Source organism: Pavona decussata, unplaced genomic scaffold, assembly GCF_977016875.1.
Source record: "Pavona decussata unplaced genomic scaffold, jaPavDecu1.1 SCAFFOLD_12, whole genome shotgun sequence".
NCBI lineage: Eukaryota > Metazoa > Cnidaria > Anthozoa > Scleractinia > Agariciidae > Pavona > Pavona decussata.
This window is the reverse complement of record NW_028145435.1, coordinates 156,599-182,091: the sequence shown is the minus strand read 5'-3', so window position 1 is coordinate 182,091 and position 25,493 is coordinate 156,599. Positions and strand designations below refer to the sequence as shown.

Here is a 25,493-nt window from a genome sequence, read left to right as displayed (position 1 = left end):
AAAAAATTACAGAGTCTGCGGCAAGGTGTAACAATAAATTAGCATATAGTGTTAAGGCTAATTAAATAAATACTTAATAATCAGTAAAATCTTTATTACAAAACCTCAATTAAAATCCTTTTTACAATCAACCTGCTGTTACAAAAAATCCAATTAATTCATCAAAACACTATTCATTCACAAATTCTATAAAGTAGAAGTAACTTAACCTTAATAAAAGAAGAGGAAATAGATATAATTAATAATAGAAGTTCAAAATTCTATAAAATAAAGAATTCCATTATGCAGAGATATTAAGATCAAACAATCAAATTATACTAACGACGGCTAAACCAGTGTCCATAAAAAGCCCTAAGTATAACAGCATATAGCAGGCGTGGATCCAGGGGAGGTGAAATGGGTGAATTCTCACCCCCCTTTTTCTGAGCCCCCTTCTTTATTTATTTATTTTTTGGCAATAATGGGGTTGACAGGCCTGCGCGACTCTCATTCGCGACTCCCATTCCGCCATTGGTTCCAAACACTAAAGGCGTAAACGAACCCATTTCTACATCTAACACCCGCTGATGGTACTTGCGCTTCTTCTCTTCTTCTTGCTCTTTGAACACTGACTTTGCCACTCATATAATTTTACATACATCACTTGTATCTACAAGTGAGCCCATTTCTTACATTTCTTAGTTTGTAATCCGTCTGAACTGAGAGGTTATCCATTACCTAAACTTCACTTCAAGGTAGCTCAGAAATCGAGGCATTCTGTAGAATAATAACCGGTGCTCAAAGGGGACAGGAAAATTACTTTTCGGGCCCGAAAGTATTTCCCGCCATTTGCCATGCATACAATCCCACTATGCAATGCGCAAGCAGTACTGTGCGCCTGACTAATATTTTCCGAAGGAAATATCATTTGTCTCTTTGATTTTTTTGATCGATTAGTCGTCATGAAAAGCCGGGAAAATTGTGAACTGCCAACCTGTCTTTGGTTCGTTTGTTCTTCTTTGTATTCCGTGCGAAATTTTAGCGATTTTCAAAGCATTGGTTGGACTTTAGAACTTGCCTGGGGCGTGCAGTCTCCATATGCAGAAAATGGCGGCTTGTTCGTTTCCAAGAGAGATGTTTAGTCAAAGGAAGAATGTTATCACAGTTGTTTGCAGACGGACGGCTGTGATAAGTCATTTATTCAAGGACTTGCATCCGGGATGTCCTATCGCTGTAAAATGGAAAAGGTCTCAACGAGAAAACTCACCACAAACGGAGGACAAATATTATAGCTGCTAACGGGAAAACGTTTTCAGTTAATTCATCTACTAGGCGGCCGTCCGACATCGTTTACAACTCTCTGTTGGCGTTTAATTATAACTTTTCATAAGGTACGTTGTTGCAATATGATATTGGCAAGTTTTCAGCTTTAATTATAGCTAGCTCAGTCAGAATGTACTGGAAGATTTTCTGGGGAAAATTCATAAAAATACATGTAACCAATGACTATGATGATAAACAACCTTTCTAGTGCCAAGTTCAAACTGAATGAATGGTCAAAGAGGAAACTACGACTCAGTAGGTTTTGTTACACTTTAATTGTTACACTTTAAGATTTAATCCACAGATCTAGTCAGCATAATTAACAGCACCACAGGAAAGCAATACCCAATAGCTTTCATTTAAGATGGTCACACTTCAGGGTTTCATCCACAGACTTACCTACCTTGAATTGTATGACATAATAAACAGTATGACAAAAAAGCAGTGTTTATGTTATAGCTTTCACTTGGAGGAATGTAGAATGGTCCTTAGCTTGAAAAGTGATGGATCTCGTCAAATTTTCAGTCAAGCCTCGAAATCTCGTAGTCTCAAACTACAGTACCTGTAGAGTCTCAGTATCTCAAGCTCGTAAAAAATAAAGCGGGTCTCGGAATATCATATTTTGAAATTTGGCTCTTCTTAGGCCTAGTTTACACGTGGCGCTTTAGTTGAATTTAATTCAGACGAATTAAATTCGTCGTTCCGTCGACATAAATCGTGGCATGGTTTTATGCGTCGAAATCAATACTGTTGAATTTAATTCTCTTCCCAAATGAAGTGTCTCTGGTCGCTGTGGGCTCGTTAAAATAGTTTGAAATACATGAATCCAAACCCACAATGTATGCATGTCATTCGACGCGACGCTAGTACGATGTTTAAACTGAAGACGTGTTATCGATATTTTATCCGTCTTACCAAGACAAATAAAACGTCTAGGACAAATTTAATTTACCAGACGAATTTAATTTGTTTTAGACGTCGCACTATCATCAAATTTAATTGCTTGTGGGACTTTGAATTAAATTCCACTGTAGCGCGACGTATAAACTAGGCCTAAGCCAAGCAAAAGTTTAGTCTAAATCAACTAGTTCCAATTTGTCAAGAAATAATTTTTTAGTGCGAGGGACAGAGTGCTGTAAAAGACTCGTACTCGGATCTCTAAATCATAGTGTCTGGCACTCAGATTTTTGAGTCGCGGCATCTCAAGCTCAGATTTGAAAAAAGTGGTTGGGTCAGTCTCGGATTTTTAATGAGGGTCTCGGCGAGACTCGCAATTTACCATTCTTAATACCCCTACTTGAATGGCCAAACTTAAGGATTTCATCCACAGACTTAAACGTCAGAAATGCCATTTACAGGCTAATAAAAAGTACCACAGGATGGTCACACGTTAAAACCACATTTAATATAAATGTACTTAACTTTGAATTTTGACTCCGTGAGTGGGTCAAGGATTGACTGTACAAGAGATTTGTTGTATGTATTAATAATTATTTGCTACAACTGTTGATTCATGTTCTATCTATCTGGTAAATTTGGTAGTCACTGTGTTTTCACCTTCTTTGATCAAAGGACTCAATTATGGATAAACGTTAGTGTAAATGTTTTTGTCCAAATTGACCCAGAGTCTTGGGAGTGTTCTCTGATAGCTTTGGAAAAAAACCCTTTCATTTGCCCTCGGCAGTATTTATATATATCTAATCTTGTACCCAGATCTTCTCACTCTTCGGGAGAGAACATCTGGTGAAATCCATTTTCGTGTGTTTGGAATATGACACATAGCACAACTGCGCATGCTCAAAATTTGTAGCAGAAAGACATTGCTGACGAATTGCCACAATGGATATTCAAGACAATTTGTCGGTAATATTTCGCCTATCAAATTCAGTCAAGAAAATAAATGATTTAGAGTTTCTTATGAGAAAAAAAGAAATCCCTGCTAAAATTTTGTTGACAATGGTACCCAAAGTGCGTGGGCTGTAAATTATGCATACAAGTTGGTTGTATGTGTCAGATTGCCAAACAAAAATTTTCACAAAACTTTGAGCAGAGAGAAAACACTATAGAAAAGTTTATGTTTTATAAGAATTTGTCACAGTTTAACGAAACATGAAGTTTAAATCGATACCAGAAACCACTCTCACAGAGGGACGGAAGTGTCAAGATAAATTTTTTGTAGGGCTTGCACCTACGAGCGTGTAAACCAGATTTGAAAGTTGTGCCAAAATGCATGACGTGACAATGCATCTGGCTATTCTCATTGACCAACCAGATTCTATAAATGGAGAATGTGATCAATTAATATAATTACCAGATGTTTTCTCTGAAGACAATCATCTGGGTATGAGATTATAGCATGATTGAGTTTCTAGTGGGGCAGAACATTTAAAAACTTCACAAAACAAACAAACATGTATAATTTAAGAATCAGTCTCATCTAACTAAGAGCATGATTCAGTTTAATATGTTTTAGACAGAGCCTACGACCTGGTTCAACCAAATAACAATAAATTATTAAAAATGGATGCATTTAAAATCCAAAAACTAACACTTAAGAGGGAACTACTAACACTATTCTTCAAATTAAAACTAAGGCAATAATACATTCTCCTCAGGTAGATTGTCAATTATATTAATAAAAATATTTATCTCACATCTTGATAAGCAAACTACCGGTACCTAGGCTATTTAGTCACATTTAATATTCCTTTTTAATTATCATTTCAACGGTACTTCTGAAAACTCCACAGCTAAATTTAATACTTCCAGTATTAAAATTCGAAATTGCTTGGCAAAATATTTTATTTGACCTTGGGAAAATGGTGTACAAGTGATGGTTTTGATGTTATTTTTAGTTTTGTTCAGAATTGCTTCAAATTTAGCTTTTGGACTTCTTACATGTATTCACTTCTAGCACCATCATACACATAGTGTAAGTTTTTCCTTTTTGTTTATGTAAAATGTTGTGGTTACAAAAACCCAAAATAAATATTGGCTCCTTTCTTTTTTCAAAGGTAGACAAAAAATGTAATAATTTAATATCTTCTCTTCCAATGCTAGTGACAGTCTTGTTGGTTTCAAGTAAAAGGAGCTGCAACTATCAATGTCCCCCGTAACATCAAGGTTTCTAGATGAATTTGAAATGAAACAGTAGAAAAACATGCTTTGGAGTAAAAAAAAAAAAGCACAGAGAAATGTTCTTTGATTAAAATGAAGGCCACACTGGCACTTTTGAGCAAAACAAAAACATTTTTTCTATTGAAACAAATAACCGGCGCTTGCTTCAGTACGACGTAATGCTGGCTGGTTTTATTGTCTTGACAAACAAAAGGTTTCTTTTGTTTCTCAATCAACAAAAGATTTCCACAAGGCGCAGACAGGAGAAAATGTTTTTATTTTTGCATACATTATTTCTCAAAAAACGAAGCAGAAACCAGCAGGAAAAATACAGAGCAATGTTTCTTATCGGAAATGAAGTCCACATGGCAAATTTCAGTGTAACTTTTGAGCAAATCAAACAACAACCAAAAATCCAGTAGGACATTCTTGCCTGGAGCCCTTCAGTTTGACATGTGACAGTTTATATATGCTGTCAGCCTTTCTATTAAAAACTGCTCTTTATGTAATTTCCTCTATTAAAACTGCCTCTTATTATTGCTTTTTTTAAGTGAAGACGGCATCTGGAATTTGCTGACCTTCAACTTGACAACCCAACAGTCTTTAGTGAAATCCAACCATGACTGCCATTCTTGAATCAGGTCGCAGAGCCAGAAAGAAACTGCCTGATATACCACCAGAGGAATTAGCATTGCACGGGAAAGCAGGCTCAGAAGCTGCGAACAAGCACCGTGAACTGCCTCCTGAAGTGCAGGCCCAGTTTATCAAGCATGTGCACAGAAGATCACGTTCACTGACAGGGTTAGATACTGTTGAGTTTGAGAGACTGCAGCAAGTCGAAGCTGAGAAAGAGAACGTAGAACCAGTTTCAAACAAGCCAAATGTTGAAGCATCAGAAAATGAGCAGTTGGTCATGAAAGAAGAAGAAATTCCTAACTTTGCAAAATCCTTGCCAACAACTCCAGGTATGTCCATTATATTTGCTTTAATCCATCTCATACACAGTAAACACGCAAACTCAAAGTATAGTGTTGGGCCATATCCGGGCAGTTTAATGGACTTCCATTTGGGGAAATTACAGCTGCCATGGGAAGGTGGGGATGGGAAAACTAAGCTGGACATACGTATAATAACTGATCTGAGACGAAGTGATTGGCACGATCAAAGTCCGATGCAAAGACACATAAACGTAATCCGAGACACTAATATGTACATAGCAAATAGATAACATTAACACAATTTAACCAGTTAAATATAATTAAAATTTAAAATACTAAATTTTACAGTCATAAAAAGTTACAGGAAGTTCCGATATAAAAGGGGCCTGGCCTGGCCATTCTCACCTTCAGTTGACAATCAACCATCAGAGCGTAAACAACTGACAAACAACAAGTTGTGTCTTTTTCTATGGCCCTTACCGATATAATTGGCTAACATTTTGGGATATTAAAATCCTGTTGAACAAATTAGAACTGGATATCTTACATTACTGTGGTGATAATTTATTATTATGAAATTTTCAAGGCATATTTTTTCAGAGGACGCTTGAGTCAACAACTTGCCTCAACTGAACAGAGTCAAAATTTGCATCTCACGTCCACAAAGGTGTGAAATGAAGGAGAGGCTTAACCCTTTTATAGTGGAACTTCTTGTTTAAAATGAAACCTGACATTTTTGACTTCCAGGTATATTGGAAATGCCTAGCACAAACATGAACTAGTTCTAATTTTGTTGTTTAACACCGCTTGCCTAGATTCGCTCGCCATTTGCAGGCGGTGTTCATTGTAAGTAACTTTTTGGAAAACTTAATAAACTTGAAACTTGAAACTTGTTGTTAACTGCATGTTAGATCAATTTCTAGTTCTTTTTGTGCACTGCCATAGTAGATGTAAAGATTGACTAGAATAAGAATTTCAGATCTTAAAAAATAGCTACAAAATGTTTAATTTTCCTCCTAACTGGATGGCATTAATCTATCCTATGCATGGTCCTGTTCCATATAAAAAGGCTAAACCATTAATGTTGTAGAATTTGTTTGTGTGTGTGTATGTGTGTGGTGGGAGAATCAAGTCCATCAGCTGCTGCCTGATATTATGATCCTTTCATCTTCAGCAGTTAAATGTTTTTGTTCTTGCTCCTGAACTCAGCAATTATCTATTCTAGTTTCAAGTCGTAAAGTAAGTTCAAGTTCATTCAAATCAGCGGAAGATAAGGAAGAACTAATGAAGGAGCTTCGCTGGCATTATAAACAGTTTGTGAGGACTTCCAAACGGAAAAAGGAAAAGCAATTTGATGTAAGCAGAGTATTGGAATAATTTTAAAAGGGTCAAGCTAAGGTGTGGTCATGTCTTGTATCAGCTCTACCTGGGATAAGGGAAGCAGAGTCACTGACTGCTTTTAAATGTGGACTGTCAAAAACCATTTTATGATCCTTTTAGTTCTACTTTTAACTTTTGTGTATATATTTTTTCATTTCTTGTTTCTATGATTAGGTTTTTATTTGTTCTTGGTAATTTTCTAGAGGAAGCTTCTGTGAACCACTTTTGTTACATAATTTGGTATCCTCATTAAAGATTACCTCATCAAGTGTACAATCATAAAAATTAAACAGAAATATATCAACCTTATTCCCATGCTAGGGCCTTCACAATATTCAAAATGTGGCAAGGACCCCGAGAAAACATGCAAAATACATGTACTCCTCCACAAATCACCTAAATACTGGGGTTTTTAGGAGACCATTTAAGTTAATAGTTAGGGCACCGCTACTACTGTTACAGTAAACCCATAGTAAATACATGTAAACCTAAATTTTCAAATGGGATAAGCCAAATTTATTGTAACTTGCTTAAGATAAATTTACATGACTTGTATAGTAAAGAAAGTCGAAACAAGTTTAGCATTTAAGTTATAATTTATAGTGAATAATAACTATTGACAGTCAATTACTTAAAAAAAAGTATACAAAAAGGGTGCACACTGGACAATCAAACCCATGCAATTCAGCTTAAGCCGTGACGATAGTTACATGTATGATATTAAATAATGATCATCATGATGACTTTCTGTTAAGCTGGTTGTTCATGAGGTCTAACATCTGACTGACTTTCTCTTGAACTTGATAACAGTTCAGAATTACAATCATCTATTATGAGCATTTCTGCTTTAATTTCTTATGTTTGGTTCCAGAAATATGCTATACTCCCCCACCCCTCCCCTTTGGAATATAGAGAGGGACTTGGGGGTGGGGGACCTTCCAATCAAATGAATGAATCAAGATCTCTAAAGCAACACAATGGACAGTAATAATTCTCTTTTTTTTTTTTTGCTATAGACTAGTACCTCTGTGGAAGATAAAGAAAGTGTGCTAAGCTTAACAGGCATCACTGTTAATGTTGAGGTAATGTTGGACATTTTTTTAAGGGGGTATTTTTGTCAAGTGGCTGTTTTTAATATGTTTCAGCATTTGAATCTTCTTCTCTTGGCGAGATTGCAATCCAAGAATTATCCAAAAATGCCTCCATTGGGTTATACAATCCAATGTGTGATTCCAGAAAATATCCATACCCCCACCACGTAGGGAATTGGAAATTCCAGAGGGGTGGGGGGGGGGGGTCAATGGCCCAGGAAATTCCAGAGGGGAGGAGGGGTGAATGGTTGGATAAGTTTCCAGAGGGTCAACTTCACGTTCTTAGCAACTTCGTAGATCTCTCTTGAAGACGTAACTTTGTTTAACTGTTTTAAAGAAACCCTTGTTACATTAAAAACATGTTTCCTTTCTCCGAAAAGCCTTTGTAAGCGAAGTAGTCCAAGTGAGACAAGAAATCTTTGTCTGCGTTGCGTGACTCAGTTATATAATAAAACTGTTGTTTGTGAAACATTCTTGCATAGAAAAATATTGTTCACTGGCTACAATTGAATTTGTACCAATGTTTAAAAGGGAAACTTTTGTATGGCTATAAAGTGAAAGCCCCAATTTTACATAAAACATTGAAATATTTGTTTGTTATTTTTGTATAAAGTTAGGGGCAAAGGTCAATTCCCGGGGTCAATTGATCAGTTTGTCAAGACTGACCTGTGTTAAAACTTATTTTGTCCAACGTATTTCAACTCAAAAGTCCAAAACTATTAACTTAATTTCTATGCCAAAATTCAGCAAAATAGAGCCAATTCAACATTCTTTTAATGCGTTATTGATCTCATACAAAATTTGCATAAGAAAGTGAACATGCTAATTAACAAATCGACAGCAGTCTTCTATGGTCTATACTCTTATAGACCATAAAATGACATAAAAAAATGTTCAAAACTCAAGTGGAACCACGAGCCGCAGGCGAGTGGTTTCACTGCCAAGTTTTGGACATTTTATGGCGTCATTTTATGGTCTATAAGAGTATAGACCATAGAAAACTGCCGTCGATTTGTTTTTTTACAATAACATGGAAAAAGTACGAGCGAAATTGGCTATTTTTTTCGTTGAGAAAGCGCGTGTGTTACATCTGACGTCATTTTTATTGTCCGTACTCTTATAGACAATAGCTACGAACCAATCAGCGCGCAGGAATTTGGACAGCTATTGTAAAATTTTGTTTTGCGGCTCCATTTCGTCTGCGGTTTCAAGTTACGATCTGAAAGGTCAATTTGTCTCCCTGCCCTGCTAATGCTTATTTTGTCCAAGCTATTCCAATTCAATAGGAAAACTATTGACTAAAATAACTAGACTGTCTGAATGATTACCATGAGAAATATTGATTGAGTAGAACTAAAGCGATAATCCTTTTGATCTCCTACAAATTTGCATAGGAACCGCATAAACATGACATATATGCAAATTTTAAAATGAAAACACATTTTTGCATTGCTGGACTTATTCCAACAATTTAGATTTAAAATCTTCAGCGAAGCTAATGGTAAAGTTTGATGTCAATGACCACAGGTAAATATAAAACACAACAATTATTTCAGTATCAAGAGCTTTTTGGCAAACTCTACCTGTGAAATTGTACAGCGCGCGCGCTCTTCGATAATGCATATTTTCTCCTCGTGTAGGCAGTTCTTGATATTTCTGAAATGTTCACATGAAGTTCTTTTGAAGTAAAACTTTTCCAGAGGGGGGTGGGGGTGTATTCTGTATTTGAGGAATTTCCGAAGGGGTGGGGGGGGGGGGGGGTTAAAAAAATACCTCAAAAATGGAAAATCCTGGGGGGTGGGGGGGTCCTATGTGAAATTCCCTCCGTGGTGGGATATGGATATGGGATATGGATATGGATATGGGGTATGGATATTTTCTGAAACTACACAATGGCGCAAAATATGTTTTAAATTTTTTTTATTAATGATTTTAGAATGTTTTTTAATAAGAAAAATAGGGGATAGGAGTTATGGGGGAAAGTGAAAATTTAAGATTTATATTAATAATTTTTAAAGCTTATAATTGACAGACTGACACCAAACATTCCACTACCAACCCAAGGTGCTCTGTAGTGATTTTGGGGGAGCAGGGATGGCACAGTGGTGAGAGTACTCACTTAATTCCCACCAGTATGACCCGGGTTCCACTCCTGGACTTGGCATCATAATTGTGTGGGTTGAGTTTGTTGTTGGTTCTCGTCCTTGCTCCGATAGGTTTTTCTCTGGGTACTTTGGTTTTCCCCTCTCCCAAAAAGTCAACGTTTTCAAATTCCAATTCGATTCGGAATATTATGGCCACAGGTTTGTCAGTTGTAAATAGACTGTTAAGTACGTGTCACCCACATAAAACAAAGTCGATTTAATTTTAATTTCTGTGTTTTAGTTTTTGGTGTTGGTGAATCTGTCATGAAGTGTTAATTTTGTTTAATTTGATATATTTTGTAAACTTCCTTCAAACCACATTTAGTCTTCTATAATACCTCACTTGAGAGATTGAAAAAATGAAATGTGCATCTTCCTTCAGTACGTTAATATTAATTTTCCAGGCTGCCCCTCCAAACGGCACCTCTGTAATCCGTACAAACCGGTGTGACCAGCCAAAATGTGGCAAGTCTGTTGACATTCTGGAGCGCGTAGCGGTGGAAAACCATGTGTTTCACAAAAGCTGTTTTGTTTGTGCTATATGCAGCTCTTGGTTGAACCATTTCAACTATTGCTTTGTGCCTGATCATGACAAGTTCTACTGCATCCAGCATTATCAAGATATTGAAAATGCTAGCTTTGGTCTTGGAGAGGATATTTGTCATGCTATGGGGATAGGGCCCGGAGTACAACAGCAGTTTAAGTTTACACCAGGTTTGTTTACATATGTTGTAGTTTCAAATGAATTTTAGGTTAAATTGATTTCAACCTATTGTAGGTTGAAATTGAAAATAGCACAAAGCAACAAAAATCCAGATGCTTTTTTTAGCGTGATATTAAATATATGATATGAAATTTGGGGGGAGCAGGAATGGCATAGGGGAGCAGAGATGGGGTAGTGGTAATCTTGAGCATTCTCTCCCACCAATGCGGCTCGGGTTTGATTCTCGGATTTGGTGTCATGTGGGTTGACTTTGATGTTGGTTCTCTTCCTAGTGCTCCTAGGGATTTTTCAAGAGGTACGTGTACTCCAGTTTCCCCCTCTCCTCAAAAACAAACACTTCTTCTTGCTCTGCACTAATTACTTTAATTGGCACTTAACTAAAGTGATTGTTTTAAAACATTTACTGAGAAATTCTGCCAATTTGCATCAAGTTACAAACATGCATGCATGCTTGAAACCCCTGCGATACTGCAGTGATTAATCTTGCAGAAATTGACACCAACAATATTTAAAACTGGAACTTGAGTATGACAAAAGTTGCAATTTAGTAAAGTATGATATAATAACATGATTGTGTATACATACCTTAATTAGATTTTACTTTTAACCTCAAAGATCTTCAAAGATCTTACAATAACTTTATTAAAGAGGGTTCTTGTTATGTTATTATGTTATTTAACATCTTATTGTTTCTTTGATGGTTATTTTTTATTGACTTGTTTCTAGATGCTGTTGATGGTCCCAAAGAAGCTAAAGGATTAAGCAAGACACAGAACTCAATCAGACTAATGAAGGAGAAGATTTCACTGCTCAGTAAACGAGGAAAGAAACTGGTGAAAAAAGAGAAAAAACTCAAGTCTAATCTTGACAGTTTTACAGGTATATACACAGTCAAGCACAGTTCTCAAGGTGATTGTGCCAAATTGTAGTACTATGCATTATTTCATGCACCATGCATGCATTAGTAATAAAATAATAAACATGATAATCATGGTTATTAATAATACATGTAATATGAAACTGATCAGAAACAGTTCATTTTAAGGCTTATTCACCTGAACTACTATTTCTATATAAATATAATTATAATTGTTCACAACTGTATGTATAAATGTATAAAAATCACTAAAAATCTGTCTGTCAATCACTAATATTTAGCTGTTGAACAGATTAATTACAACAGGTTCTCTTTGAGGCTAAAAGCTTCCTGAAAAATAAGTTATCATTTTCTCCTAAACAAGCACTAATCTTTATCCTGGCATTGTTCTTCATTAATTTCTCATTAGCAAAAGGGAACCACTTTGTTGGGCAAAGAGTCTCACCCAATGATCACTACTTTGATTACAAAAAATGTTCAGAGGAATTAATTTTCAGGCAAACAAAATGTCTCAAATTTTTGTCCAAAACATTTGCGATTAAGTACAATTTACCTAACTGTGCAAACAACTTCAATATTTGCAACTGAATAAATTTGATGGAATAGTTTTAAACCTGGTGAACAAATGAGAATAATGTATTATTCAGTAAGTGACACAGGCATACTCGGAAAACAAATCTGAGTGCTGCTATCAGGAGTCCAACCTACATGTAAGACCTTCCGATTACTAGTTCGGATGCTCTACTACTGAGCTACAGGAGACTCGTGGGAGCTAAGGCCATTAAACTAGGTTCATGGGACAAACATCCTGCATACTGCTAGGATTGGAATGTCATATGTAGCATATGTGCAATGGAATAAATGTGATGGAATATTTTTAAGCCTGGTGAATAAATGAGAGTATCGCCTGTGCCACCTACTGAATAATACATCATTCTCATACACTCTGTTAAAGCATCTTCTGTTGTCCTGATGTTGATTTTGTTTTTTGTTTTTTTGTTTGTTTGTTTGTTTTGGTATAAATAATATAAAGGCTCAGAAGTAGAAAGGCGAACTTTATGGATGGAGTGGCTTAATGCTACACAGGAGAAAAATAACACTGTTAGGAGAGAAACAGAACTTTCTTTCAAGTAAGTAGTCTTGTACACCTTAACAAGCCACAGGAATGTAATATTTTAACCTTCTCAGGTCATTATGGGCATACCCCCAGACCCACCTACAGGCTTGCGCCTTCGGTGCTCGTGTCAGCACCTTTGACGCTAATGAATACTCCATATTTTCCTTCAATAGGGGTTAGAATCTCTGTAATGGACAGTTTTATTTATATAACATGCTGTTGGAACAAATTTATATTTTACGTCCTGTTAGGGTCAGGGAATTGGAACTTGCAGAAAAATACACTGAGTTGGAGAAAAAACTAAGAGAATTAACAGAGAAAGATGGTGAGTAATTTAATATTAAACCTATGTTTCTGATGAGTTGTTGAGTTGTTTAGCTACAAACTTTCTTCAATTTTCAGTGATGGCCTTGATTGGTTGGTTACATGTACACCAGCCTCCAACTGTGAATCATAATTGAGGAAAATGTGTAGTGGCTTAATTGTCTACAGAAAGGTTAAGTCTTCTTTCTTTCTTTTTTTCTTTCTTTCTTTCTTTCTTTCTTTCTTTCTTTCTTTCTTTCTTTCTTTCTTTCTTTCTTTCTTTCTTTCTTTCTTTCTTTCTTTTTTACAATAAACAGAAAAACAATTAGGAAATGCATTAAATCGCATTCAATTTGTGTGCATGCTTGAGTGTGACTTGAATGTGTCACCCAAACCGTATTTCACATGGCATTGGGCTAAAAATTGAGACATAATTTTACAAATTATACTAATTAATCAGTATGACGTCAAATTATAATCTAGACAAGTTAAAGACAGAGTATGACAAATCCAAAGAGAATGAGTTGTTACAAGAAATGCTGGAAGTGGTTGGGAAAAGAGAACAACTCATTACTGATATGGAGGATACCAGGAAAAGGTAAAGGAAACTATTTTACCTCATGTATAGTTGCTTAAGGTCATTGGGTCAATGTTATTAATTATCATATTAAACACAATCCAGAACAGGATTATTTAAAACAATAATATGGTAAGTAGTGTTAAGACGATTTACTGGGGTTGTTTTTAAGTAATATATTATTCTCCCCCCATAATTTTTGATTATGAGGTAGAGTCTTAATTAATGTGCAAATCACTGATTCTTTGTGAGATTCATAGACACTGTGGAGAGGCCAAAGTGATATTTTGGGTTGGCGTGTGCCATCCCTGTTTTAAAAGGGGTTTTGTTCTACAGATATAGGCAAATATTTCTGAATGTACAGTAAATGTTTGGTTTAATTAAATAGTAACAGAGTTGATAGGGTAATTTGGTTGGCCAGTGTAAAGAGATTTGAGTGCTGACATTTAGAATATTAGCCCTTCGTCAGAGGCAATGACAACTTAGGGCTAATGCTCGAAACATCAGCACTTCAATTCCCTTTATGGTCGACAAATTAACTTTAGTTATCAATTCTGTTGATAAACTAAAGATTCGTTTCCACTTCCCCACTGACAGCACCACAGTTTCTTTGGAGTGAAACTATAAATCCCCTGATTTCATTTAATTTCTGAATACTCTGTTCTAAAAATTTACGAAATTTCAAATTCCCATTTTTAATACGTCCTTGCCTTCAATAATAAATAATTTGTTTACATGTAGTTCAACCATTAAATCAAGAATACTACTAACAATTTTTTTTTTCTTCTCTATCAAGTCGACCTTCATAAGTTAAAATCGCAGCTGATATTTTGAAGGTTCCATGCATTGGAAATATTACTCCCCATAATTCTAGAAAATGCCTCTAAATGAATATCCCCTTCAAGAACAGAAATGTCAAATTAAATCAAAACCTAGCTTGTTAATGAGTTGCATACCTGTGCAGGACTTGTGAGGGAGTATAACCCTGAGGCTTGGCTCATTTCTTATATGAATAATGTTTCTGTATGTTTATTCACAGATATGTTGAAGAAGACAACATGTTGGAAAAGGAAAGGAGAGAAGCAGGTTAGAGCTATTTCTCAAACATTCAAAAATTCAATTTGCAGAGAATATAAAGTAGTATTTTTGGTGACGGTAATTTTATCCAATGCTTAAGGTGACTCCATACAGTTATTTGATGCGCGGACACTGGGTACTAAATTGGCACAAACATGCGCATTTTGCTAACTGATACAGGAATTTTCATTATCCTGGTGCGCGAAACAAGGCCAGTTTTAAGCTTAAAAGTAACTGGTATTTTAACGAGTTTTCCACAGTGAATTTTTCTGAAAATTGGCTCAATGTTAAGGTCGGCACACACGAGAGGACTAGTTGCAGGGACTTGTTTTAGAGACTAGCCCTCTGTAAGGTTTTCACGATGGGATGAGTCGTAGGGACAAGTCCCTTGAAGGGTTTACACACGGGGACCTGTTACACATTGAAATAGCAAAATTTAGGGTGCTTTCACTGAAATTCAGGGAATGGTAGAGACGAATAGCAGTCCTAAACAGTGAAACCAAAGTTACAAAATTAACCGCAAAACATTGAAATACACATACAAGTCAATAAAACAGGACATTGTGGCGATCTATAAAATTAGTCAGTTATTTACAATTTGGAAAATGTTTTTGGTTTTCCTCTAGAGTTCAGTATACTACTGATCCAGAACTGAAAAATAGCAGCGCTATTCAAACGAGGCCTTTAAGGTTACCGTATACCTTCAGAGGTGTCTCGCGTTTAAGCGATGTAGCGTATCCAGTTTAAACTGTTGATACCTAGACCCCTATATCAAATTAAAGCTTATAGAGCTGGGCCAGGTTGTTGGAAAGCCAATTAACGCTAATCCACGATTAAAAGTTAACCGAGGTTTTCATCTGGCTCATTAATCTTAATCGGGCTTTGAACAACTGGGCCATGGCTATCAAATTATACAATTAGAATTTTAAAATAAAATGAATTGTCAAATTTTTCGGGACCTCTAAATGTGACCGTCCGAATCACCTTTTGAAAGCTACAAGTCAAAACGAATTTTGTTTTTCTCTAATTTAATTTGCTCCTCAGTTTCTGGACCCAAAGTGTTAAAAAACTGTGCTTGCGTTTTGCCATTTTCGATTGCAGTGAAAAGTTACAGAACATTTTCGAAATAGGATCAAAAAATGTGAAGTGATCGTACAAAAATCGCTCTCGGAGAAAAAATATTTCGAACAAAAAGATTCGCAGACACAATTTTGTTGTAATCAATTTATATGTTAAACTAGCTACTGTCCAAATTTGAAGGGAAACGAACAAATTCCCTTTGAGTTTTAGCCCTTTAAAGTGTCCCCTTTAAGTGAAAAAATAAATTCGAGAAAACAGCGCTACAAATTTGACAATTCATTTTATTTCAAAATTCTTGGTATAGTGTGATAGCCAGCTCTATAAGCTTTAATTTGATATGGGGTTAATGTATCTACAATTTAAACCTGACGCGCCACATTGCTTGGACATGAGACACCTCTGAAGGTTTACGGTAACCTTAATAGAAACAAATTCAAGATTCATTCTCTGGCAGGCCAATATGTCAAGTAAAATTTCAATCTCACAATTGAAGGGCTGGGAGCATAACCGACTTATGTCGAATTTCAGCCCGTTTTCCGAGTTTGCTCGGATTTGTCCGAATTTTTGCATGTGAACTTCAATTCAATTGAAAAAAATTGTTCACTATTTTTTTCCGCCGATTTGTGTTTCATATTAATGCCATTGGGAATTGTTACCATCTTCTAAAGAAAAATCGATAACATTATAGTCACTATGGATGACCAAAAGGACAATGCATTGAGTATTAATATTTGTATTAAATAGGAACTTGTTGTCTTTGAACCACAGCACACAAAAGCGGTCTTTCTCGCGGGAGAAACGAAAAGAATTCTGTTACACTTTCATTTGATTGTTACAAACTACTACGTGCGTGACAGGAATGTAAGAAACGCACCTCAGATACAATACGTCATCAAAATGTCCACACAGTTCTCGGCCACAGTTCTCACCACTAAAAAGTCATTTATATATGTTCGTTGGCAATGTTTTACCTTTGGCAGCGTGTAAATGCTTTGTTTATCATTAGATCGCCATGTTGAAATGCTTTCCTAAAGGTGTTTCACAGAGGAAATCTATTTTCCAACAGTTCTCACCCCATTACGTAAAAATAATTCAAAATTCAATTAGTTTCTTTATTGCGACATGGGCGAGAACTGTTGCCAAATTACTAAGACGCACTTTTGCTGTGATCAAAAGGGGTAGAATAGAAGGGCAACAAATCGGTTTTTCATTGAGAGAAAAGTTTATCTCGAAACAAGCCATTTCCTTTCCTGCAACACGATTTGAATAAGCGAGAACTGAGGGCGAGAACTGTTACGCATTGAAAGAAAACAAGTTCTATGTCACGCACTGCATGACTTACGGCCTTACTGGCTTTCAAGAGACCGGTCTTTGTATGAAATGCAGTTATTTTCCCTTACGGTTAAGTGAAAAGTTACAACCATGTTAATGAAATAATGTGACAGTGTTGCTTGAAGTTCGTTATGCTACTAGTTGGTTTTATCGCCCCGAAAGGAAAACACAAAATTGGAACTAGCACTTTTTTGAAATCACGCGAAAGCTATTTGCGCCACACTTAACCTACGGCTAAAAAGAGTAACTTTCTTGACTTCGTTAATGCACAAAGCGAAAATATGCACCATAGGACTTGGTTGACCAAAAACCGTAACTTACATTCCAATGTTTCCACTTCCCAAATACGCACGGTTACCTTACAATAAGAACGCGTGGTCCGAGTCTTCTTAACCGACGAGCACGACGTGGACAACATCTCTAACAACATTAACCTTCCAAGCACGTTTACTAGTAAACAAGGAAACCACCACATTCCCCTCCCCCCCCCCCCCCCCAACTCAATGTTGTTTTCTGGGTCACGAACAGTCTCCTGGCAAGCATCACCTTCCAAATCAACATTGCATAAGGGGGAGGGGGGGGGGAGGGAGAAATAACTGTGGTAGAATTAAGAAGAAAGAAACAGTGAGTGAGTGGTTTCTACATCTGTTTTCGGTTGTCATTGCATAGGGGGAGGGAGTGGGAGAGAGAAGTAAAGTTCTGTGGTAGAATTACAAGAGAGAGAGATAGTAAGCAAGTGGTTTTTGCGCTGTTGGTGTTTGGTTTTCTCAAGGAGTTTTGTACACGATTGTAAAACCGCGAAATGTTTTCAAAACCAGGGAGAGCAAAAGTTGGGACAAATGCAAGCGAAATCGTAAACTGGGCTAAAATTCGACATAAGGCGGTTATGCTCTCAGCTCTTCAATTGGCTGCCATCTTGTAAAGGAGTTTGTAAGCGGTTATGGACCCTAAATACTGATCAGCGATTGGTGGGACTTGTCCCACAAACAGTTCACACATAGGGATGGGCATTATTTGAGAGGACAAGTTGCAGGGACCAACCTCTGTTCCTGCGACTAGATTTATGGATGAAAATGGGTAGTTCACACAAAGGGACTTGCTTGGTCCCCAGGACTAGTTGGAGGAACCAGTCCCTTCGTGTGTGCCGACCTTTAGGATTCAGCTGGTATTTGCACTCCAAAAAATTTTAGGGAGAATATTTATTGTACGTGGACAACTGCAATAAATCGCAAAATTAAAAATTGCAGAAATTGGCCAAACATATGTACAGAAGTTGGTTTGATTTTGCTAGGAGATACTTTGGAGCTTCTCTCTTCTTTACACAAAAAATAGTTAAATCTTTAAAACTATCACTGCCTTTTTTTTAATTATTGTAAACTGAAGCTTAACTTTGGTGATTCATGAAAACCAAGGTACCTGCCTTCTTGGTTTAATTACTCTTGGTTTCTTTTCTGTTTTCTTTAGGATTTAATGACCCTGATCTGATCAGAGAGGCGACTGCTGCCAGCAAAGATGCCCAGAAAGTATCTGAAGCTGTGATGCAAGCCCCAAGTGCTGTGAAACAGTCAGATTTGTGCTGCATTTTGCTTTGATGGAGCTCTTCAAAAACATGTGAAGGGCTGAGTGCAAAAAGGGCCTGCAGACGGTATGTACATTTTTAGACCAAATTGCTGCTCAAGGTAGAATTACAGTACGTCTGCAGCATTTCTGTGGTAAAATCAACCCACCAGGAAATGAATTCCCGTTTAGGGCATGAAAATGAGATGACTTTCGAGTTTCATTTTTGTTCAAATTTGGTATATTTTGTGACCAAGTGCTAATTAAAAATGTACATACACTGTATTGCCCTTTCTGCACTCAGTCCTTCATGTTTGTTTATTACAGGTGAAACATCAGTTTATTTGGTTAAATCTTTAAAAGTATCATTACATTTTCAGTTCTCATAAACAGTAGAAATCTAGCCCTGGTGGCAGTTTAATATATCAAGGTCTCACCTTGGATTTTGGGGGATTTGGGTGTTTATTTAAATGAACTCTTTTAATTACCTCAAAAAAAATATCCAATTTTATCCACTGATTCTGAAACAGACTAGCATTTTAAAGAAACTGTTTGGACGTGGAAGGAGGGTCACTCCTTACACAGCCATATATGTACATACCACAGTGACTGTATAGGTGACACAATTATTCAGACACTCGATCAAATTCCCCACTAATTTAATTGCAAACTCAGTACCTTTAGAGGGGCTCTTTAGTATAATGGGGTATTTGTTTTCGGTGCTCATTTGGAATTGAAAAGGTTAAGTTTATAACATAAGCTGGCTTATTTATTGATTGGTTTATTTAATATTTAGCCTCACCAGACTATGCAAGTACACCACAGAGCTTGCGCTAATTACTGTAGCATGCCCTTTGGCTGTATTGGTCTATAGAGATGGAAGGCCTTCTCTCTGTCTTAACTAAAATTCCAAAAGGCTTTTTCTTTGGAATAGTTTGATACTCTCACTGTCAGAGAAAAAAGGGTTTCCGGTTGAAAACATGTTACAAAAGGCTTCAAACATAATGATCAAAATTAAGGACCATGTTGTTATTGGGAGGCTGTAAACTAGAAACTAAACAAGCATGTTCCCCAAAATCCAACTGAGTCCTAATTTTAAGGACATTGCCTACTAATAGAGAAGTATTTCTGTGTGGTTTATGTCTGTGCAGGGAAAGCAGATCTTAGCAAGGACTATTGAAATCCAAAAAGAAGATTGGGGGTAACCACTCATTTTTTGGAGATAATTGAGCGACAATTATTCTAAAAAGCGTTAAAATACAAAACAATGTATGGCTTTTTTTCCAACTTGAAGCTTTATTATCTCTGAAAAATGCATGGTTACCCCAAATTTTCTTTTTGGATACCAATTGCAAGAGCACTTGCTAAGTTCTGCTTTCTCCGCATAATTTTAAACCACGCAAAAATATCCCTGTATTACTGAGGCACCACCCACAGGAAACCCGAGTATCTTGAGATGCGCAGAATATGTGCGCAGTAACAAAAGTAGGCACAGTCCTTAAAAGCAGCCTCAAATTAATATTTACAGAAGAGAAAACAAAACTACATATTCAAGCCTGTAAAGGACTAGGATTTATTTTGAAGTTTATTTTCATGTAAGAAAAAAACTGTCACAAATTGTACCATACTGTATTTATTTGATAAACCGCCCACCTCGAATAAGCGTCCACCCTAAAAGCCCATAAGTTAATAAGCGTCCACCCCATCCCTCTCCCAGCAAAAACCATTTTTGTTCTAGCCCAGCGTGAAGCAAGAGGAGCATCAGTTGTGTTCCAAAATTGGTTTTGGATATACAGTAGTCAATGAACTTTTATACTGTTTATGTTAGATTTTGCACTTTGTTGTCTTGCGGAAGCGAAATAAACTTGTTATCCCTTGTTTAATTGTTCTCTAAATTGTCCTCGCTTGCTGAAAATGTTGGAAAAATAATAAGTGCCCACCCTTGAATAAGCACCCCACCCTTATGGGCCCAAAATGAAATAAGCGCCCAGGGCAGTTAATCGAATAAATACGCTAATTTATTGTTTATTTAGTAGATTACTGCAGCTTCTATATAAATTAATTATTTGGTGAAATTATTAATGGTTATTTATGGCCAGTCTTGAGTAATGAGAGATTGAATTTTGCAATGTCACTCAAAAGTGTATGTACTACTTTAGGATGTGTTAACATGTGACAGGGAGACAAAATTAGGTAGTTATAAGTACTGTATTTACAATCCTCCTGATTGGGTAAATTGACAATTGAAGGGCTCAGGCCATAACCAGCCTATAGCATGTTTTAGGTTGCATTTTGTTGTTGTAATTCTGATTCACCAGATTTCTGCATATGGCTTTAAATTCCTTCAGGAAATGCATGTTGTCACGATGTTTTAAATGCTGCTTTGCATTAATTTTCATTTTGTGATAAAAATGGAAATCTTGTCCTTAATCATAGGTTTGTACTCCAAACAAACTGCAAGAAAGCGAAACGATTTCAGGATAATGGAATTGAGGACCGCATGCAAAGAATCTGGCAAGTGTAAGCCAAAATAACAGAGTGATTTAAAAGCATTGAAGCTCAATTATGCCCCAAGCTCCTCAGTAATGTTATTGCCACCAAACTGAAACATCACCAAGCCACACTGGAGATCATTAATTTTAAAATTACTTTGTTAAATGCAAAGACAGGAACTACGATTTCTCAAAATTGCCCAAGAGGCCATTTAATTTAATTATTCTTTGACTTGTTTACAGTTATAATATACAGCATTTCTTTGAATTTAATATGTAAACTCAGATGAAGCAAATTAAATAATCTTTTCCAAATACAAAATGTGGCTAATGGAAATTTACACTGGTTTGCATTTGTCTTCTGTGGTTACAAATGCAATATCTTGAATATACAATTCACCCTTCTTCTAAAATAGAGAACACAAAGCTATTTTAACACAGCCATCATGATGGCTTATATTACTGAAAACAAGAAATTGTTGATCACTAAAAATTACGTAAAATTAAATGTTCAGAAGTTGACCAGCTGTGTGATCTCTCTTCTTTTCATAATTCTTAAGTCATAAAATATTAATTAATTTTTATCAAGCCATATTTGTTGATTTTCTACTGGGTAAACTTTTTCTCACCATTAAAATTTGAGTTGTGGTGTGACATGTTATTCCTTCACAATGTGTAGTAAATCCTGATGTGAGATCATCATGTTCTTTAGCTCTTTTATACAACAAGTGAAATGAGTTCAAGAAAAAAATTTGTACAGTTCTGTATTTTGGTGTCTGTGATCGGATGAAAATTTGTTCATCTCCTTTCTTCACTTTTTCTCTAGGTGCTTGATACTGGTTAAAATTGAAGAATAAATCACCAAAATAAAAATATTCTAACAGGCAAGCACGTTTGGAGACCAGAAACAGTATGTACAATTATTAATTGCATGTAGAAAGTAGAAGCAAGGGATAATGGTAAAGAGCAGAGTCCTTTTGCCTCTATCTCCCTAAATTAACCTTATCATGTTTTTAATGCCAATTTATGATCTGATGGGAAGAGTCTGGCTGTTTGTAGTCAAACAGCATCATTGACTCCTAGTCAAATAATATACTGACAAAAATCATCTTACCATTTTACCCTTCTAGCAAGACCATTGCATTACACAGTATATACAGTTGGTTTATACAAAATTAAAAAGAACAAAAAAAAAATGCAAATCCTACTGTGAATCATACTCCTTTTAGAGATTGGCATATACCTCTAGGAAGTGGAAGGAAGTCTATTTGGTCCTTATTGACAAGTTTGGCAATTGTCATTCGACATTGATCCTGCAGCGACACATACCTACATGTACTGTCACAAAGTTCTATCTCAGAAAGAGTTGATGTAGATGAAATAATTGGGTATAGCTCTGTTGCTTTGTTACACAATCCAGTAAAAGCAACTCCCAATGGCCTTCCATTCATGAAGTACGAAAGGGTTCCTGCGTCCATATCAAGTAAAACACCTATAACTGTGGAGTCATAAAATGGTTCACAGTAATGTCGAAAGTGCCCATTGTGCCAAATCTTGCCTTTGTAAGACAATCCCCAGCTCTGATCATCTCTCCCGATCAGATCAACAAATTCAAAGTCATTGGTTTGAAGCAAAGCCTCCTTTGTTCCAACACCTATCATGATTGATGTACCAAAGACAGAGCTTAGTTTCACCTCCCAGTAGTGCTGGCCATGTGTGAAAGCTTTGGTACCACGCACAGCGGCTGTTCCGGTACTCTCGATCACAGGGTCTATGTAGAAACAAGCTATTTTGTTATTGAGGCAGAGGTACACTGAGGGTGACTTGTCTTCACTGCTCCATGCCCACTGCTCATGATAGGTTTCAGACCAGGAGTGAAAGGATCCAGGGTCAGAACTTTGTTGATTGGAAAGAAGTCCTATAAATGAAATGGTATAGAGACTGCTATCAATCACATTGCTGAAGAATATCTAATTTTTTCAAATTAATATGTTTAAGCTGCTGCTGCACTAAGCCAATTTTCTTGCAGCTTGTCTTGCAATTTTGTTCTGACAGAAGTCGTGCAAATCGTTGCTTGTTGTAACATTCCCTGAAATGAAGATGTTGCGCAAATTTCATTGTCACAATGAATATTGTTGCAAGAAGTAAAAGGCAGTTCTACTTGTGACTGCAGCAAACCATTGAGAAACTTGTTCATTTCAGGATATGTTACACTAGGTCTTTCATTCAATCTGTGTTGCAATGATGCAAGAAGATTTCAAGTCAGACAAGTTGCAAGAAAAATTTGCCTAGTTAATAACAGTTCTTTTAATGCACACAGCAATGTACAAGTGAAAGCACCAGTTTCCTTCAACAGAAAACCTCAGAATATTATTTTAAATTTCCTTTTTAAAAGCCACAGTAACAAAAAAATTACTTCTGGCAAAAGTAAACCAGTTAAGTCTCCGTTTTGAGGGGCGGAGCTGTCGCATGGTACTTAATAACAGAGCGGAGTACATGATTACCAAACGGGACGAGCTTCTATTTTTTCTTTCCTTAAAAAAATTCCCCTTATGGTGATCGCACTTTTAAATTTGAAAGGGCATCTCAATATCACCTAGCAAACAACCATTGGAAACTTAATGTTCATAATGCACAATGAAAACTTGGCTACTAAAGACAACAAAACAAAATGTTTCATCTGCAGTGATCAATAGTGATGTACTGTTAGATTACTTGTTTAACATCGCAAAAGAAACGTACAATGAACAATGAACAGGATGTATTTCTATTTGCATTTGAAAAGCTACGTATTTAAAAATATGGAATGGCAGGATCCTTCTTGTTGCTGTGCTCAGTGCGGCCTGGACCCTTTGAAGTTAAATGGTAGGACGAAACCTTTCCACTATTACGGCATAAAAAGAACTTTATCTTTCAGAAATACTCCAGGTAATATATTCTTTTAGACTGAGCTAGGAAGAGTCAGATAAAGCCTCCATGAGGTTATATTACGCTAATGAAGCAATTTACAAGGCGCGTTGCACGATGTAAACAAACCCAAATAGTACGATTTTTTAGCCGTCACGAATTTTCCTTCGCAATTAAAACGATAGAAAACTGATCAATGCAAACTGCAGTGCTGTCTATCTTACCCATTTTGTGGTCCAGTGATCAAATCTTCGGTTGGATATCGTTCAAACAACCTCTCGAGTTCAGCTGAACGTAGCAAAATATCGAATTGGCTTCTCCACAGGAAAGTTTGTACAGCTTTCTATAAGCTTAAATCGTTTGTCTATCAAATAACCAATAGCTTTCTTTAGCAAACTTCCCTCGCTATAAATTGCCTCGACACTGACTCGATTCAAATTTTGAATAGCTCTTGAAAGTATAATGGATACAGATTTTCTCCGCAAAACGTGTCGCACTGCTCGCTCGAGCGACATCAACAACTTTTGAAACCCAGTCGCCAACCTGATGTGGTCCCGTGACTACCAAAAGACAAATTTGATTGGCTACGCAGAAGCCCGGCAAAACCGGTAGGGCTCGATTTTTTGTAAACAAAGCAGGGATTCTACGTGACTGTCAGTTTGTCAAACTGTGTCGAACATTCAGCGTGAAATCTCGCTACTACAGAGGAAAAGCGGGTGAAAAAGGAGTTACAGTTGCTTAGGAAGTGAAAACAAAATCTACTGTAACTTCTATATAGACATGGAGGCCTTTTACATGGAAGTTACATGTCGGCAAGGTTTAAAATATATCCAAGCTTCATGAGAGACCCTGGGAACGAGGCTGTAAAACTCCATGTCATTCTAGGTCACTACGTAACGCATTATGACGTCATACTCTTGTCTCTCTAGAGCCTTCAGATCACGTACAGTTTTGTACAATCGGACTCGTGAATCGGACACGTTCGATTGTGCTTCAATATTCGTGTACACGCGCACGTCACTGTCAAGGGCAGATTTTGCACAAAAATTAAGATAAAGTCAGTTCGTTAATAGGGACTTAATGGGATTTTGATATCAAATGAATGATAAAAGGAAAATTGAACGAAAATGTCACGGATGATCAAACTTCCAATAAAAACAAAAACCGACGCCTTTCGATTTCCATTAACAGTTTCTCTCTGGTTCTGAAATAATCAACTACCTTTTTTTACCTTTTTTTCCCATTTGAGCCACCTCTCAAGAAGAATGCACATTTTCAACAAATTCGTGCTGTGGCTTCAGAAAATTTCCCGTTTCCTGAAAGTATCTTTGTTTTCCTTCGCGATATGCGTGCATTCTCGCATCATTCAATACATAACCTGCAGATGTGACGTAACAACGTAATGTTTACACTACACCCTTCAGTTTACCCACACCCCAAAGCCCTGCGCATTTTCCCTTCAGATCTCCATTTTCTCT

The 25,493-nt window shown here is 36.6% G+C and overlaps 2 protein-coding genes across 4 annotated transcripts; one reads left to right on the top strand and one right to left on the bottom strand.

The window, feature by feature from the left end:
• Nucleotides 1–882: 882 nt before the first annotated feature.
• LOC146487901 (uncharacterized) lies at nt 883–21,981 on the top strand. 2 transcript variants are annotated; one of them, XM_085124775.1, is made up of 11 exons: nt 883–1,370; nt 4,971–5,384; nt 6,583–6,713; nt 7,754–7,819; nt 10,377–10,686; nt 11,423–11,575; nt 12,607–12,703; nt 12,942–13,015; nt 13,477–13,591; nt 14,610–14,656; nt 18,524–21,981. In XM_085124775.1, the coding sequence occupies exons 2-11, from the start codon at nt 5,039–5,041 to the stop codon at nt 18,649–18,651; spliced, it is 1,467 nt and encodes a 488-aa protein (XP_084980901.1). In that variant the 5' UTR covers nt 883–1,370; nt 4,971–5,038; the 3' UTR covers nt 18,652–21,981. The 2 variants fall into 2 exon arrangements, with proteins under 2 accessions (XP_084980901.1, XP_084980907.1); XM_085124781.1 differs by lacking the exon at nt 7,754–7,819.
• Nucleotides 21,660–25,391, bottom strand: LOC146487900 (SPRY domain-containing SOCS box protein 3-like). Of its 2 annotated transcripts, none has more exons than XM_085124808.1 (2): nt 25,247–25,391; nt 21,660–23,026 (listed from the first exon to the last, which is right to left on the bottom strand). In XM_085124808.1, exons 1-2 carry the CDS (start codon nt 25,257–25,259, stop codon nt 22,323–22,325), a joined length of 717 nt encoding a protein of 238 aa, XP_084980934.1. In that variant the 5' UTR covers nt 25,260–25,391; the 3' UTR covers nt 21,660–22,322. The 2 variants fall into 2 exon arrangements, with proteins under 2 accessions (XP_084980934.1, XP_084980942.1); XM_085124816.1 differs by lacking the exon at nt 25,247–25,391 and adding an exon at nt 24,240–24,797.
• Nucleotides 25,392–25,493: the final 102 nt, after the last annotated feature.

What these genes read in the sequence shown, in the direction of transcription:
- LOC146487901 (XM_085124775.1), top strand. Translation starts at nt 5,039, where the DNA reads ATGACTGCCATTCTTGAATCAGGTCGCAGAGCCAGAAAGAAACTGCCT. An exon ending in AAAAGGAAAAGCAATTTGAT is followed by an intron (nt 6,714 to 7,753) that starts GTAAGCAGAGTA and finishes TTTTTGCTATAG; the next exon opens with ACTAGTACCTCTGTGGAAGA. An exon ending in AGAATTAACAGAGAAAGATG is followed by an intron (nt 13,016 to 13,476) that starts GTGAGTAATTTA and finishes ATTATAATCTAG; the next exon opens with ACAAGTTAAAGACAGAGTAT.